The 17213-nt window shown below is 61.3% G+C and overlaps 1 protein-coding gene across 8 annotated transcripts in view; it reads left to right on the plus strand.

Moving 5' to 3' along the window:
• RBFOX3 (RNA binding fox-1 homolog 3) overlaps positions 1 to 17213 on the plus strand; it is a 395456-nt gene that overhangs the window by 374462 nt on the left and 3781 nt on the right. For 5 of the 8 annotated variants that reach the window (XM_079131106.1, XM_079131104.1, XM_079131105.1 and 2 more), the window contains 9 exons: positions 5631 to 5768; positions 7250 to 7303; positions 8040 to 8132; positions 9471 to 9531; positions 13163 to 13216; positions 13333 to 13465; positions 13895 to 14075; positions 15062 to 15120; positions 16278 to 16356. In XM_079131106.1, coding sequence (XP_078987232.1) covers positions 5631 to 5768; positions 7250 to 7303; positions 8040 to 8132; positions 9471 to 9531; positions 13163 to 13216; positions 13333 to 13465; positions 13895 to 14075; positions 15062 to 15120; positions 16278 to 16356 — 852 coding nt within the window. The remainder of the gene's footprint in view (positions 1 to 5630; positions 5769 to 7249; positions 7304 to 8039; positions 8133 to 9470; positions 9532 to 13162; positions 13217 to 13332; positions 13466 to 13894; positions 14076 to 15061; positions 15121 to 16277; positions 16357 to 17213) is intronic. The other 3 variants (XM_079131102.1, XM_079131108.1, XM_079131107.1) reach the window with 3 other exon arrangements.

Raw genomic sequence — 17213 nt, forward strand, 5'->3', positions numbered from 1 at the left:
AAGTGCTGAGCCTGCACTTCCCAGATTTCCTGATGGAGCAGGAGCTGGGGAGGAGCAGTCGCCCACCCGCCCACCCGTGGGCTCCCCAGCCAGGCAGCCCCGCCCGAGGCCAGGCCCATGCCAGGCCCCGCGGCTGCGTCCTTCCTGGCCTTCGGCACTGTGTTCTCCTGGGCCTCTCTCCGCCCCGGCTCTGGGGCTCTGGGTTCATCCAGCCGTCTCTGCTGGCTCCTGCCCAATGCTGGCCCTGCGCTGGCGGGCCGGGGCAGGAGCCAGCACACTTCGCTCCTGGAGCAGAGCGGCACCGCCCTGGCGCCTCTGACGGCCCCCAGCTGCCCTCCTCGGCCCGTCCCCCTCTCGGGCTGGCTCCCAGGATGGTTACCCTGCCCTGCCCACATGGCCTCGGTGTCACCCAAGCACTCAGCCCACTCAGCTGCCCCCTCGGTTGTCTGGCCTTTCTGTCCCTCCCCAGCGTCCTGGTGCCAAATCCTCCCACAGACTCCGCAGAGTTCCTCCAGCCATGAGCCACAGGCACAAAAGGCCAGAGCCCTGGGGTTGTAGGACTGGGTGCCAAACCATACCTCCTGAGATGCCCTGGCACTGATTCATCCAACCCACCATCTACACATGCTCAGGAAAGAGAGGTGGCCCCCAGAGCCAGAGAGGTTCACCGTGAACAAACCATAGCCAGTGGCCCAGCTTTCTTCTGATGGACTACAGCAGACAAGGCCTAACTGACCAAATCTCCAATGCCCTCCTGATGAACAGATGGGAGCCTCTCATGGTGAGCCACAGGGCCATACCCGGAAGAAAGCAGGAGGAGACAGGAGGCGTTGTGGATGACACAAAGTGGGGCTCACAACTGAGCAACTGGCAGGAGCCCTGAGGCCTCTGGACAGCCCGGGGCCACCAGCAGACACTGCCACCAGGACCTGCGTCAAATCTCCTGTTATCCCACACTCACCCAGACATTTGCTGAGGCCAGCCCTGCCCAGGCCCAGGTGTAACACAGAAGACCTGTTGGGACCCCCAAGGCTGATGGGTGTGTGGACACAGTGGCTCTCACAGCGTGCACACACCTCTCCTGCCCACTCCCCCATGCCAGCACCCCAAAGACATCACAGCACTGTGGCTCAGAAAAGGCTTTCCTAGGATTCCTGGACCCACCAGGCTCCTCTTCCTCCTCCCTCAGGAGGGTTTCCTGCTGGGAATTGGAGGGATCTCTGTTCCAGACAACTCAGGGCCCTTCTGAACACCTCCAGCACCCACAAGAGAGGCATCCCCAGGCTAATCCCACAGGGAGGGGCAGAGGCCAGGAACCCCATCTGCTGACCAGTTGTGGTTGCCAGCAGCCATGGCCCTGAGTGTCCCCAAGGCAGAGCTCGTGCTGATTTCCAAAGTCTCACGGTGGGTCCAGCTTGCCCCAGAGGCTTTCCAGCTGTGGTCCTTCCCTGGGACAGCTCCCATCTCTGCAAGGAGCCCTCTGCTGCGATGGAGCCCTGCTCCCTTCCTGTGACAGAAGGCTTCTGTCTGGAAGTCTCGCACACCAGAGCGCCTGTGCCTCGATTTGCATCTCACACCCATCAGGCATCATGGTGCTCTGGACAAAGGGCAGCATGGAGTGCAGATGGTGCTGCAGAGGGACCTGGGGACCTTATGTTATTGGTCTGCTTGGCAGGTGGGGACAGCTGCCCTCCAGGATTCACTCACTCATTCATTCATTCACTCAAGGTCATGTGAGAGTGCCAGGATGAGGTAGTTGGGGGGTCACCCCACCCTGGGTTCAAGGGAACCTCGGCACGTAAGAGAGAGTGATGTGCAGATAGAAAATGCCGGAAGAGTGCACCTGCACCAGAGGGCAGCTTCCTGAGACGCAGCCGGTAGAGGACGGTGGGTGATGGGGTCACTTCCCTCCCCCGGGAGCTGCAGCCTCAGGTCTCTGCCTTCTCCACTCTCAGGGCAGGGGGGACTTTGGTAGGGGTATGGCATTAGAAAGGCAGAAGGGAAGAGGAGTCGCCCCCAGGCCACCCAGTGCCACTCTCCAGGCTGCAGGGGGCGGGGGCGGGTGAGGCAGCCATCACCACGGATGCTGCAAGGGCAGTGACCGCCAGAGGCACTGAGAAGAGAGAGTCGCTCAAAGACCACGCAGGAGCACGCGGCTCTGCCCGAGGAGGGGCTGCCCCGCACCCGGGTTCCGAAGAAGGTGCTCCTAGCAGGCAGCTGGAGGCCACAGGCAGAGAACCCCTCCACTTCAGCTAACTGGAGACCCACCAAGGAAGCCAAGCCGGCCACCGGAGCCGATGGCTGGGTTGTTGACAAGTGCCCAGGAGGTCCTTGGAGGAGCAGGATGAGCAGAGATGTCGCTGCAGAGGAAGAGTTCCAAGAGCCAGTTCATCTTGTGCCGTGTCAGCACAGCTTGGCTCTGTCCCAGTGACGGCCGCCCAGTCCTGCCTACGGCCTCCCTTCTCTCTCTGTGCCGAGCTCTATGAGGCCCAGGCCAACGAGCTGCAGACTCCTCAGAGTGCGGGAGATACACTGGATGGTGTCCAGACCCTGCCCTGGCCCCCAGGAGCTGACTCGGGTGGAGGGAAGCAGGAGGCGGAAGGCTCCATGATTGTTGGGATGAGACCCAGCAATGAAGCCACCCTGAAGCAAAGCCACAGGATCCCTGGGGGTGGGAAAGGGCACTGCTGTTGTCTCCTTTCTTCCTACATTTGAGAACTGGAAGCAAAGATTGCTTTAAAATAGGTGGGGGGAGCCTCCCGGAAAGCGGCAGGGGAGGAGGTGCCTGAACCGCTGGGATTAGTGGTGGGCAGGCCTCCATCCCGCGCAGGGCTGGCGGTGTGCATTACGCCCGGGCTTTCTCAGCACATCTCACGATTTTACAGTCACTGAACCCATTTATCTGCCTCTGTCCACAGCTAAGCTAAGGACGGGGGGCAAAGAGGCTCTTCCTGAGCCCTGGACCCTCGTGGCTCATACCACGCATGTCCCTCACCCCTTTTCTCTTGACCTGTGCTCCTCTAGAGCCCTTGGGGTGGGATGTGGTGGTTTGGAACCCCAGACACCCCAACTTCGTCAGCACCAGTCCCAGGTCCCCTCCCCACTTCTGGAGGGCTTCCTAGGCTCCTCCTGGTATTCACATGGCCGCGCTGACCAATGCCCTCTGCTGGTCCAAGGCCAGCATTGCATGTCCCTAGCCAGCTGGATTCTGCCTGTACCAGGAGCTGAGGAAGTCACAGCGCATGGCATGCAGGGGAGGGGAGCATTCCATGACAGGCCCCGGAGTGAGACTCAGGCCTAGGCAGGGACCTCGGGGTGCTTCGGCAGGGTTGCTTAGATCAGAGGTGCACTCCACTTTGACTCTAGCGCAGGCCTTCTTTCTGCAGCAAGGCCTGAGACTGAGGGCAGGGGCACGGAACTGGGAAGCTGGGCGACACCCTTTCCAAGCCCCCAGGAGGAGCCCCTGCGTGCCCTGTGGAGCCAGAGCCTGCTGCCCTGCATTGCCCAGCAGAAGTGGGGATCCGATACTGGCCAGGCCAGCAGTCTCTAGAGGCTTGTCCCCACCCACCCACCAGCTGTTCTGCCACCGAAGGCATCCTACCCAAGTGCAGCCCCCATAGATGAGCTCCTGGACTGACCCTTGGTGAACCCCGAGGAACAGCCAAAGCCTGAGGTCCCACCCACTCCGAGAACCTGACCACGCGCCCCTTCAGGGGCACTAGGGAGGCTCGGCCACACCTACAGCTCCACACTGGGCACACGTAGGGCTCAGAGAATGTGCTCTTGTCAGCACTGGCCAGACACACTAGGGTAGCCCACAGGGGCATGCGGCAGTCCAGGTGAGCATGAGGACCAGGGTACGAGCTGGTGGCACTGGACCAGGGGCGTCTGGCTGCATCCACTTGACCTGCACGTGTGCCCTGTGCTCATCTCCAGCCAGGAAGGCCCTGTGTCCAGGGCAGCATGTGCTCCACACCCCTTCAGGCCTCCGCATCCTGCCTGGGCTCCAGGGGCCGTCACCAGGGTCCTCTGCAGCTTAGGAAGTGCTGGCTCCTGGTCACCTAAGGCCTCCAGCTGCCCTGAAGCCTGGTCAGAGACCCTGCTGAGCTTCGGCCTGTGAGGGAGTGACTCACCCTTCAGAAAGGGGGACAGAGAAAGCCAGATGGCCACTCCAATCAGTCGGAGGCAGGCCTCTCTCCCCTCAACGGTCGCGTGGCTGGAGGAGACTCCACCCTGCTCCACTCCGTTCCTCCGAGTGCCGTATAAGGCCCCACTCACCAGCCCACTCAGGAGGATGCAGCCTGTGCTCGCCCGCAGTGGACGCCCTCCTGAAGTGGCCTAAGCAAACCAGAGCTTCCTGGAGACCCTGGGATCCCTCTCTGGGTGTCTCTGGCCAGTTTTTCTCCTCAGCTGCTGGGCTGGCTGCCTCTGCTCCTCAGGCCACACGGGAAACCATGGCCACCAGCACCTCCGTTGGCCCCAGCAGGCCTCCCCGCATCCTCCATCTGTGCTCCACAGAGGCTCAGGGTGGCTGGAGCCAGACGCCCCCACCCCCAGTGCCATCAGCTAGTACCCTGTCCCAGAAGCAGGCCAGAGACGAGGATTCAGGTGCAAGCGGTGTGTTTGGGAGATGATTCCCTCAAAATCACGACCACCAGGAGGGAGTTAAGGCAGGAAGGGAAGCGAGCCGACAGAGGGTGGGTCCTCAGCCTGCTGTCCGTATGACGGCCACCACTGTGGACACTAGCACTGCAGTGCTGCCCACCATCTGGCCCATAAACCCAGCAGAGCGAGGTGTGGGACTGGCTGGCAGTCTGTGGTCTGGGTGTGTGAATGTGACTGGCAGGACCTGAGTTTACTGGCTGCCTCGGTCAGCCATTCAGGTAGCCAGCCAGTCCTGACAAAGCCCAGGCCCAGCACTGAATCAGGCTGGAGGCCAGCCTCATGGCGAGCTCATGGGCCACCCACCAAGTGCCCAGAGGGCCTCTCACGCTGCCTCAGGATGCCTGGGCTTCTCACTGGGAACTATGAGGGGAGGGCTGGAGCACAGGCAGCTTGTTTTCTGAAGCCCAATCCCTTCAGAGCTCCTGTGCTGACCAGCACTTAGGCCTGAACTAGGACCAACTGTCTGGGGATGGCTTTGCTGTCAGGCCTTCAAATGGGTTCCTAGAGGGACCCCAAGAGTCCTGAGTGGCAGTAGCAGGGCTAGAATAAGAAGGAGCCGCTGCAGGAGATGGCCACGAGAGGCATCTGACAGATATGTATGCCCAGAGTTCTGGTCCTGAAATCTATCTGGCTCTGACACCAGAATGTCCTTGAGAGCAACAGTGGTCACTGGGGCTGAGTGGCCACGGAGGCTCCACCTCTGTGGTCAGGCCTGAGCTGATGAGCTCACGACAGACTGGGCCAGGAGGCCTTGCACTGGGGTGGCAGGAGGGAGCCGGCCTCACCGGTGCGGCTTGGACAAAGGCTTGGAGGTGGGACCTTGGAGATGGGGATGCAGGCGCTGCGGAAACTGCCTGCCCAGGTTCTCCCGCTGGTCTGGGCCTAGGCATGGAGGCTTGCTGCAGAGGGGTGGGCAGGCCCTGACAGTCTGAAGGCGCCTCCACAGCCTGGTCCTCTCCCTGCAGCAGACAGATGAGGCAGCACAGACCGACAGCCAGCCACTCCACCCCTCCGACCCCACAGAGAAGCAGCAACCCAAGAGGCTACATGTCTCCAACATCCCTTTCCGGTTCAGGGACCCCGACCTGCGGCAAATGTTCGGGGTGAGTGTACCAGGGCCCATCTATCCCTCCCAGCCTGCCAGCCCAGGTGCCAAAGCAGCCAGGTAGAGAGGTCCCCAGATTTCTTCCTGAACCTATGAGGCAGGGCAGGAAGAGGAACCCAAGCTCCGGGTAGAGGCTCTTTTGTGACTACCCCGTCCCCATTCCTCACCAGAAGTCTGCCTTCCATCCCATGACAACTGTCCTCAGGAACATCCTAGGGTCCTTACTCTCCTGTTACTGCCATCCAATCCCTGTCCCCTAGTACATGGCACCTGCAGGGCAGCCCAGCCTCTGGCCTCCCACAGCAGCGGCCCCAGGCAAGGCCTCCTCAGGGTGCTCCCTCTCTCTGAGCCTGTCAGGCAAATGGGAGGTGCCCCCAGAGCAGCTCAGGATGGTCAAAGCCCAGCCCCCAGCCCGGGCCACCCCAGAAGTCCACTTCCCTTCCTCCTTGAGTTGGAGCCCAGACTTGCTAAGGGCTAAAATGACTTAGAATTGTGGGTGACAAGCACCCTGTCTCCTTCCAACCTGGGGGCCTGGGACCCTGCAGACTTCAGAGCCTGGGCCTGGGTCTGCCGGCTGACAGTACCAAGCTCTCGCCAGCCCAGGTCCTTGGCTGGCATCTGCTTACTGGGTCCCTTTGGTGGGGGGACAACGTACTCCATTTTTCAGAACCTGACAGAGTGGGGATTTGCTGCTGCTGGCTCCCTGGGCCTCAGAGGCTCTTGACCTGCCTCTGGGGGTCCTCAAGATGAAGGGAACCCCCGTCATTTGCCAGCACAGGCTGCGGGTTGGGTCCCTGAGGACCTGGTGGGTGTTATTCAGGGACCTGGCTCACAGGTTCATGGCATCCCGTGCCAGTGAGAGAGACGAGCCCACAGGGACTTCAGGCTGGTGATGGTGCAGGAAGGGGCAGCCAGTGTCCTGGCCTGACTGCAGTGTGTCCTCCGCAGGGGCCTGGGCTCTGCACCTGACGTAGCCTGGCCCTGGGCCCCCCCCCACCCTCCTCCCTCACCTTCCCCTCGTCAGCCTCCTCCTCCTCCACTATCCCTTCCCCCATCCTCCCCACCTCCGGGAAGCCTGGGGGTCCCTTTCCCATCCAAGAGTCCCATTCTCGGACCCAGCTCATGCCCCCCTCTGCCCCCCACATCCTGTGGAGAGGGCCTCGGTGGACCTTTACCCTTTATCACGAGTGAGGGACGGCAGCACTGCCTTGGGTGCCTCCCCACGTGGCCAAGTCCCCGAGCACCCTGGTGATACAGCACCCACCCCATCCCCAGTCCAGCCTGCAGATGGGGCCCGTGTCCTGCACTGTCCCTGAAGAGGAAGACCAGGCCTCCAGGAGAAGGTGGGGGCGTCCCTGCCAGCCCTGCTGTGGAGGTGGAGGGGCCCCGGGGCTCTGGTTTCCCAGCCTGGGGCGTCTCAGGCGTGGAGTAGACTGGCTGCCGTCTTAACCGCCCTCCCCTCTGCTTCTATCTCTGCAGCAATTCGGGAAAATTCTAGACGTGGAGATCATTTTTAACGAGCGGGGCTCCAAGGTGGGTGCCACGCAGAGGCCACCACCATTACCGCGCCGGCTGTAGGTCCCGCCAGGCTAACTGTGAAATGTGCGTTTCCTTCCTGGAGAGCTTCGCGCCCGAGGACGCTGAGCCACCCGGGTGCTTGTTCTCCCCGCGCCCCCGCCCTGCCCCCAGCTGTCTGTGTTGTTGCTGCCGCTGCCTTTTCTCTCTCCGCTGCCAGGATGTCTTGCCTGCACCCCAGCGCCCCACCCTGGGCCTGGGTCCCCACCCACCACTCACCCCGAGGGCCGCAGGCCTGCCCTTGGTGTTGGCCTGGAGGCTTGGGGAAGGGGCCGCAGGGTGGGCAGGCCGGGAGGGTGCCCAGCAAAGACAAGCCCTGTCGCCCCTCCAGGCTCCTAGGGCAGAGGTGGTGGGCTGCTTCCCCTGTGTGTCCTGAAGCCCAGCCTTGGCCCCCACTGAGGCCGGTCAGGGGCCGGCCTGGCCCCTGGCCAGGTTCACGTCTCTTGGAGCAACGCCCTCTCCCCTTGGAGGCGGCAGGTGTCAGCTCCAGGCGGGCTCAGGCCGGGCCAGCAGCTGCCCCCGCCCAGGGCCCACACTCCCTGTGCATCCCGCGGTGGCACCAGGACAGACCTCTGGGCTGCCCGAGGCTCTCGGCTCCCCGACTCGCCCCTCCCCCGTGCCCTCCCCCTCCTGCTCCTCCTTCCCCCTTTTTCTCATCCTGTCTTCTCTCGTGTCTGTCCTCCTCTGCTCACAGGGTTTTGGGTTTGTAACTTTTGAAACTAGCTCAGATGCTGACCGAGCCCGGGAGAAGCTGAATGGGACGATCGTAGAGGGACGAAAAATTGAGGTGCTCAGATAAGTGTGCTGCGCCAGGGAGGTCGCTCTGGGGCCCCGCCAGCCCGCCGCTGGCCGCCCTACAGAACCCGCCCGGGGCCTCTGCGGCAGGTGCCAGGGCCAGAGCCCCATCATTGGCTTCTGGCTACGCCCACCACCTGGGCCTCAGGCTCCCAAGGTCCCTCCTTCCCCCCGCCTCCTTCCACTCCAGGAAGAGCCCTGTCCCCAGCCAGGTGACAAGGAGCCCCAGAAACTGTCTTGGAGGCCTAGCAGCTTCAAGGAGAGTGGCCTGCCCGTCTGTCCCCACTGAGGGGGGCTGGCTCCACTGAGGAGCTAAATCCAGACCCTTTTCGGGGGCAGCAGGGCCTCTGCCCACCCCCGACACCGCCCAGTGCCCTGCACTGTGCCCCCCGGGTCCCTCAGCCTTCACTCCCAGCTCCTGCTGGGTATAGGCAGAGGCAGCAGCAAGTGACGGAAGAGCAGCCTGGGCCTCCCAGCCCCACCCTTGCTGCCCCCGTCCCCTGCCTCGGTGCAGAGACTCTGGTGGTCCAGAGCTGGGTTCCAGACAGGCAGGGCCTCCAGGAGAGGCTGGAGGCTGGAGGCAGCTAGAGAGGAGCCCATGGGCAAGAGGTGGGAGGTTTTAGAAGCCAAAGGTGTTCAGAGGGCACTGACCAGTGCAGTGCCCAGTGGGCTTGGGGCCCACAGCCCCAGGCCCTGTCGGCTCACACCCGGGATGTGGGAGGAGGCCGGGAGGCCTGAGGCGTTCTGTGGGCACCGCCTGCCCTTTCCTTCCTCCCTTCGACACAGGGTCCACGGTTCACTGTGTCCCCCTGGGTAGTCCGACAGAACCCAGCCCTGGGTGCCCTCCTGTCCACAGCCCCTACCTGCCTTGCTCACCATGTGCACACAGACCCCAGCAGAAACCTCTGGGCTGCACAGACCAGTTGAGGACCCTGACCTGAGGGGGAGGGTGATCCTTCCGGGGCTAGGGAGTAGCCATCGGACCTGGGAGGCCCCAGCAGCTACCAGGGAGAAATGTCCTGGAGCCACTAATGGCTCCAAGGAACACTTTGTAGGGTTGGCAGTGAGCATCTCCAGCAGTCTTGGGTTGCCAGAGAGGCCAGGCTCCTTATTGGAATGGCCAGTGAAGAGCAGGAGGTGGCAGGTCCTGGGCCAGGGGTCTTGGGCCAGGCCAGGTGGCAGCCTGGGTGCCCTGGGGCCACCCTCCCAGCCTCCAGCCCTCTCCCCAGAGACCATGGGGAAGCAGAAGCAGTATGGGCAGGACTGGGGTGGACAGTGGGCCTGCAAAGAGGCTAACACTCCCTTACCTGCTCTCTCCCTCTCTGGACAGGTCAATAATGCCACAGCCAGAGTCATGACTAACAAGAAGACTGGGAATCCCTACACCAACGGTAAGGGGCTCAGGGCCCCTGGCAGGCTACAGGGGCCGGGACAGAGGCCCTAGGGGAGCTCTGTCCCCCACCACTGGTGTCCCAGCTGTCCTGCTTCTGTCCAGTTAGAAGGGGTAGTCAGCTGAGGAAGGGGTTCTGGGGTGACCACCTCTACCCATGCATCAGCGCCTGGGCGCCCCAGAGGCCATGTGCACAGACTTCAAGCACGGTGGAGTCGCCGGGGCTTCCTGGATGGTTGCATGTGTTCTCCCAGCTCATGTTGGAAGGATTCCTGGCCAGAATGCACATGCTCAGGAAGAACTGGGAGGCATGCTGGGGGACCTTAGAGAAGCTTCTAGACCTCTCTGAACTGCAGTCTCCTCATCTGCAATGCAGAAATAGTGATTTCCACTACCCGGGGCTGTTACAAATGGCAAACAGCGTCTCTAAGTGTGGCCGAGGACTGAGGCAGCGGTGCTCGGTGCCATGGAAGGAGCTGTGCCCCTGGGGCCTTGGAAGCACGGAGGCACCAGGGTGATCCCCGCTGGCCGTGTGCCTGTGTACCTGGCTGCAGCAGGGTGCTGGGTTTCCTCTGAACATGGGCTAATGTTAAGTGCTGGCCCTGGAAACACTCGGAGGGAGCCCCGGTGGCCGCTGCGTGCCTTGTTCCACAACATGAGGGGACTGCTTCGCAGCAACACGTCAGGGCCTTTCCTAGGTCCTGCTGCCGTGAGGGAGCAGCTCCTGTAGTCAGACAGCGTGATGCTGCCTGTGGACACAGGCCTCCCTGCAAGCCCCCGACCCCTGTGGGGACAGGGCGCACCACATCACACCCCGCCACTCCTGTCCTCGTGTGCTCAGCCTCACATGGAGTCAGGTGGCCAACCAGCACAGAAAGCCTTCCCTGGGACTATGGGCCAATCGCTGCATGTCTCAGATCCTGGAGTAGGAGAGGGGCTCTGGCCAGGCCCAATTTAGAGTTGAATATTGTGTCCCCCGTCCTTGTTTTGTTTTGTTTTGTTTTGTTTTGTTTTGTTTTGTTTTGTTTTGTTTTGTTTGCCTTACTGGGGATTGAACCCAAGGCCTTGTTGTCCTAGATTTTTTGAAGACCCAAATCTCAAATTCGTTTGGAAACCTTGCAGTGCCCCAGCTTTACTGGTGCCCATAGTACCTCATGCTGTGACTTCTGTGGTCTGGTGCTAGGTAGGGGGAATAAAATGTTGACACTTAGTCCAGTGGACAGGAAGTAGGATTTATTAGTGGGCGTGATCAGTGGGCAGCACAATAGCAGCCCTCATGTATGAGGCCCCACATTTGTTTAGGGGCCCAGGACTAGGGGTGTAGCTGACCCCTCCACCATCTGGGATGATTTGCTTCTCAACCACCACGTCTCCAATTCATCCACTTTAAACCTGGTAAAGCTCCACTTCTTTGCAGTGTGAATCTCAAAGAACTTGAGAGAATTTGAACTTGGCCCTACATAGGGCCTCAATCACATGCCCCTTGTTCTGCAGCTTGGTGCAGATGAACCTGGTGACTCGGTCAATGTCAATGCTAGACACTTGCCTCCAGGCTTCCCAAAGGCACCCCAGATAACTGGCTGAAGCTCAGACTGGGAGCACAAGGGCAAAGACAAGGGCACGCCCTGGAAAGTCCATCTCCAAGGTCCCTCAGGCTAGCCATCCAAGCAATGGCTGCATGTGTTACCAAGGAGGCTGCTATTTGCAGCCATTGCACCCTGTGCCCCACAAGGAAAGGAGCCCCGCTGACTTAATTGGCTGCAGAGAGCAGTGGACATGTTCACAGGGTTAGGCTGATCAGCAGGGATCTGTGACCCCACAGGAACCACTGCCCACTGTTCACCAAGAGCCTGCCACTGCTTCCTGGGCAGCACCAGATGCTGGGGAGTGAGGAGGGCAGAGTGGGATTCAGCCCCAACCAGGTACACCAGTTCCACGGGCCTGTCACCAATGCTGGCCAGATGTTGGGAAATGGAGAGAGGCAGAATCCTTTGTGTATCTGTGCTGCACGAGCAGTCTCACTCAAATGCCCTCACAGAGCTGGACAAGCATCCGAGGGCTGCAGGGGGACGATCCTGGCTCTCTGCAGGCTGGCCCAGAGCAGTCTGAGCATGCTTACCACTCGGCGCGCTCTGAAGTTCATGGGGGAGGGCAGAGTTCCCACTGCAGACAGCAGACACACCAGCGCTGACCGGTGTTCCTATTTACAGTAGAAATGGTCCACCTCGGTGGGTCTCAGGCTGCCTCTGTGAGTTGTGGGGTTCAGACTAAAGTGGGGTCAGCAGAGAGAAAGGGAGGTACCTGGACAGCCAGAATTGACAGGGGTACCCAGGAAGCCAGAGTAATAGGTCAGGGCTCCTGAGCAGACGTTCAGCCTCAGGGTCTCACTCATCATGGATGGACCCGGAAGAGCCTCTGGGCAGAATTTGGGAAGGTGCACCTGGGTCAGCCTCGGGCTTACTGCATCGTGGTTGTTCGACTAAGGAAAGTCCACTCTTGAGGCCAGGGTTTTCTGAGATGGAAGGGTTCTCCCCTTCCAACCTCTGATTTATGGAAGATTCCAGAATCCCAGCCCTGACATTCAGACTAGGTGGAGAGATGGTGGACTGGGGACGGCAGGCAGCTCAGTCTCGCGGAGGGGCTGGAGAGGGGTCCCTGGATGTCTCCCATCTCCTTGCCCTGTGGTGAAGCTGTCAGAATCAGTGAGGAGCACTCACATGCATCCACGTGGCGAGGAGCCCACTGCCACCCTCTCCAGGACGCACCTCACCAGCTTAGGTCCCTTCTGTCCCTCCTCACATAGTGCAGAGAGCCAAGGACCTGAGCCTGCAGAACATGTAGCACAAATAATTCTCGGGTGAGCTGAGGCTGGGCCTGGCCCTATCCAATGCCTGTGCTGGTGCTGCTCACAGCCCACTCGTTTCCACCCCCAGTGGCCTCCAGGTGGAGTCAGGTCTCCACCTGTGCCTTGGTCCTCCGTGAGGTCCTCTGTGAGAGGAAGACTGGCCCACTTCCAAAAAGGAGAGGCTGGCATGCAGGTTCCAGCTGGGGACCCTGGGAGAGGCCAAGCCTGCAGGTCTGGTTTGACCATGCTTCTCCTTCATGACCAATCTTCCTGCACCTCCCTAAGCCTCCATTTCTTCCACCTCGCTGATGGTAAGGACCCCTTGGGTTAACACGCTCAGTGGCACACGAGGTGCACAGGAACTGCAAACGTCATCACCCTTGGTCCCAGGCCAATGGCCCCCACCTCCCCTCCTTCAGGGGTCCTGCTGCGAACAGGAGGGTAAGAGGACAGAGCGCAGGACTCAGCACTGGGAAAGGGAACTCGGAGCAGGAGGGAGGTTGGGGGCAGGCGGTGGGGAAAGAGCCCCCAGGACAGAATCCCTCATTGCAGCCATTGCCCTCCACTCTCCCTTGTACCGCAGGCTTCTGGGGCTGGTGTCCTGGGTGGGGATGCGCAATGTGGGAAGAACCCAGGTGAACCCGCCAGGAGGGAAGCGGCCCACTGTTCCAACCGCTTGTGGACAGAGAGCCCGGGCCAGCCGTCGGGACGTCCCCGCGACTCTCGGCCCTTTGGTAGACTTATGAACAGACTTGGGAAGACAGTGACCGGTCTGTTTCTGTTCCAGGCTGGAAGCTCAACCCGGTGGTAGGCGCAGTCTACGGACCTGAGTTCTATGCAGGTAAAGGCGGGGAAAGAGGCGGGCCCGGAGGCCTGGTCGGAGGGCGGGCCGGGGGCGGAGCCGGGAGCAGGTGCGCCTTCCCTCTCCCACTCTTGTCTCGCGCCCCTTTCCTGCAGTGACGGGCTTCCCCTACCCCACCACGGGCACAGCCGTTGCCTACCGGGGCGCGCACCTACGGGGCCGGGGCAGGGCCGTGTATAACACGTTTCGGGCTGCGCCGCCTCCGCCCCCAATCCCGACTTACGGAGCGTGAGTACCTGGAGGGGGAGGCTGGAGACCGGCCCAGGGGCGTGGCGGGGGCGGCCCTGTGCGGCGGGGCGGGGCGCGGGGCATCGCCGCAGCCTTCTCAACTGGGGATGCGGGCTGCCGGGAGCCCCAGGAGGTAGCACGGCTACCGCCAGCATCACCAGTACCCCACCTCCACCACGGGGATACCGCCAAGGGTCACTGGCATTTTGGGGACACTTAGCGACGGGACCCGGTCCGGATGGCTTCAGGGGGAGTTGTGAGCCCTTGGTCCGGCGAGGCGCTTCTTGGAGCCCTCTCTGGTCCTTCCCCGCTGAAGGACTGCCTGGGGGAGGGTGGGGAGGGCAGGCAGGACTGGGCCCACGGGCCCCTGGGTTTTTGGGAGAAAGGAGCTGACCAGCAAGGGTGTTACTCTATTGTTATACCAAACAGGGCACTGGAGCAAACGCTTGTTAAAATGCCAGTCCCGTGGGCGGGGCTGGCACCGTGCCCCCTCCCTCCTCAGCAGACACCGGAGCCGGCCTACCCCACCTCTCCAGCGTTCCCACCACTCTCTTGTCCGTTTGCTTCCAGGGTCGTGTATCAGGATGGATTTTATGGTGCTGAGATTTATGTAAGTGCAGCCCTGGACGGGAGGCGGGTGTAGGCTGTTCTGTTTGTCTCTGTGAGCAGTGTGTCCCCTCTGGTGGCCCCACTCCTCCTGGCCCCCTCCCATTCTTGAGACCCAGAGGATAAGGGCACTGGTCTGTAGAACCTGGCATCCCTGGGGACCCCCACTGGGCCCCGTGTGGGTTGTCACTGTGCATCCCAGCAGCCCTATAAGCTGAAGGCATTTTGTCCGTTTGGCAAGGACTGGGATGGGCAGTAGCAGCAGCTCTCCAGGTCTAAGCTCACTGTGGTCAGTGAGTGAGTCCCTCCTGGAGGTCCCAAAGAGGCCAGGAAGCAAGGCCCCAAGGTGCCTGTGTTCTCGAGCCTATACCCCCTTGGGATCCTGTGGATCCTCTCCCTTCTTGGGGCTGCACATTCTGCTTCCTCTGGCTCAGAGCCCTCGTATCTGGCCCTGCCTCTGCCCTGGGCAGTCATCCATAGTTGAGTTACCTGAGCCCAAGATATCTCTGAATTAATGTCTTCTTGGACCCTTTGTCCTTGTCCCTTCCTAGTGTCCAGGTTAGCATCCAGGGTTCTCTTCTCAGCACTCAAGTCAGGAGGTGGCCTGTTGGCAGGTCTGCAGGCACCTACAGGTGTGCCATAGGCCAGCACATGGCCAGAAGCAAAATCGGTACCCACTAGTGTGCCGAACACACTTCCGGGTGTGAGAACAAATAAAAGAATGGCTGGGTGCATGGCATGAACTGGTAACCCTGCTTCATCTGGAACCATCCACTTGGCAGTTCCCAGATCTCCATTAGACCAGAAGCCAGGTGCCCAGGTCAGGCACCACCTACACTACCCCAGGCCAAGGTGGAAGTCGAAAGACTGGGGACTGACGAGGTCCACAGCCCACCCACGGGCCCAGCCCCACAGGTCTGTGTCAGCCCCAGTCTCCCTGGTGAGCCCCACTAAGGGCACCTGCCATCTCTTCCTCCTTCCTCCCCGCAGGGAGGCTACGCAGCCTACAGATATGCTCAGCCAGCAGCAGCAGCCGCCTACAGTGACAGGTGAGGCTGGGGGCAGCCTTGGGGAGGACACAGGGCAGGGTGCCTGGAAGGCTGGGCCCGGACACACAGGGAGCCTTGGCACCACTCAGGGCCTGGGGTGCTTGTGCCTGGTGGGTGCAGGGTCTAGACAGGAGAGCAGGTCCCAGTGTGACTTAGAGACACTGAAGCCAGTGAGCCCCTGACCTCAGTCACTTCCTATTTGTAAACCCCCAGTTCCCAAGTTCTCAGGTAGCAGATTCCCATCCCTGAGGTCTGACACCCCCACCACCCAGCTGGAGGCTCCAGTGAAGAGGATTATTTGGAGCCTCAGATTGGCCCCTGGAGACAGCCCTGGTCCTCATCAGCACTTCCAGGACTGAAACTCTAGCTCAGAGAAGAAAAGCCCCCGCTCCATCCTCCATGGAATGGGATGAGGTCAGGGTGGGCAGTGTGCACCAGCTGAGAGCAGCCTGCCCGCTGTGGGCATGCCGGGAAGGAAGGCTGTAGGTGCCAGGCTTTGTTCTGGGGGCAGGCCTCACCTGCTTCCCCCGTGGAGCAGCTGAGCCCAGAGCCTCTTCCCTTGGTCGCAGCCTGAGGCTGCAGAGTTCTTGAGGGGCCATGCAGGAGCACTGCATCAGGGGCTGCTGTCCCTCCTGTCCACACACCTGCTCTGACCTGGGGTAGCCTGGCCCTCCTTGCAGCATGACATGCAGTGCCCCGTGGCCCAGCCTGTCCCCGAAGAAGCTAAGAAGATAAATGGGGTAGAGGAAGGTCATCTGGGGCACACTGCTAGGCGGCAGTGACCATGGCCCCCTAGGTCCCTCTCTCCTCTGGAACCCTTTCCCAGCACTTAGTGCCTGTCCTTTTTGGAGACGGAGTCTATTTTCCTTCCAGACAAGCTCAGTGAGGACTCTTACCCCGCTCCAGGTAGCTCTAAGTAGGACACTGCCCCTTGTCAGGTCAGCACACACTGAGTGTATTGAAGGGTGTCCTGTTGGGTTCCAGAAACTTCCTTCCAAACAGGGAGGAAGGAAGATCTGTGAGGGCCTTGGGACAGAAGGGGAGCCTTGTGGCTGGGACCCACAGGTCCATTCAGTTCTGGTTTGGAGGTGGTGGGAGGCCTGCTGCCCCTCACCTGCCCGTCCCCTGCCCCTTCTCCCTGTGGTGCTTTCCCCTAGTTACGGCAGAGTCTACGCAGCTGCTGACCCCTACCATCACACCATTGGCCCTGCAGCGACCTACAGCATCGGAACCATGGTAAGAAGTCCGGGTCCATCTGGCCCTTGGCACCAGTAATGGCGAGGAGGGCACATCACTGTGGCCAGGGGGGTGGGGCAGGGCCCTCAGGAGAAAGGCCAAGACCTCCAACCAGTGCCCATCCTGGTGACCTTGGAAGGACCACAACATGGACTTGAGTTGGGGTGGGAGAAGGCTTGCCCCTTGGCACCCTGTCCCAGTTGAGGGGAGGCAGGTCTGACCAGATGGGAAGCATCCCAATGGACCTGAGCCCGGTAACAAAGTCGTGCAAGGCCCCTCCATTCCCACCACCAGGGACACTGAAGAAACCTGTCCACGGTCCCTGTCCTTCCTGCAGCGGCTCCAGAGGTGGGGCTGCTTCCGTGGGTGCAGCCTGGCTTCCCCTCTGTGGCGTGTGTGAGCCCAGCCCACTCCTCCAGCTCACAGGGGAAGGGGACCAAAGACTCCCACTGTTCCTCACCAGGCCCTCCTCCTGGACACTCCAGGGCTGCAGGGCTCCTGGGGAAATGGTGCCTGCTTCCCAGAGGCCTCATCCCTGAGGGGTGGCGAAGGCAGTGGTGGGTGGACACCTCTACTGCCAGAGGCATGTGGCCAGCGTGTCTGTGTGTGTGTGTGTGTGTGTGTGTGTGTGGCCAGCTGTCCCCGTGTGGTCCAGCTCCCTCTGTGCCCCAAATCCGCTTCCAGTGCACACCCCCCTGCTGTGCCCACCCAGCCCCGGGCGGGTGCTGACGTCTGTCTGTAGCTAGCTTGGCAACCAGCATCAAAGATGAAAACATCTTGGGGGGAGTCAGGAGGGAGGCCGTCCAGAGGCAAGGTGAACTCTGTCCCCACCTCCCTTGGTTTTGATCACTCCCTCC

This window comes from Sciurus vulgaris (genome assembly GCF_902686455.1).
Source record: "Sciurus vulgaris genome assembly, chromosome: 3".
NCBI classification, from domain to species: domain Eukaryota; kingdom Metazoa; phylum Chordata; class Mammalia; order Rodentia; family Sciuridae; genus Sciurus; species Sciurus vulgaris.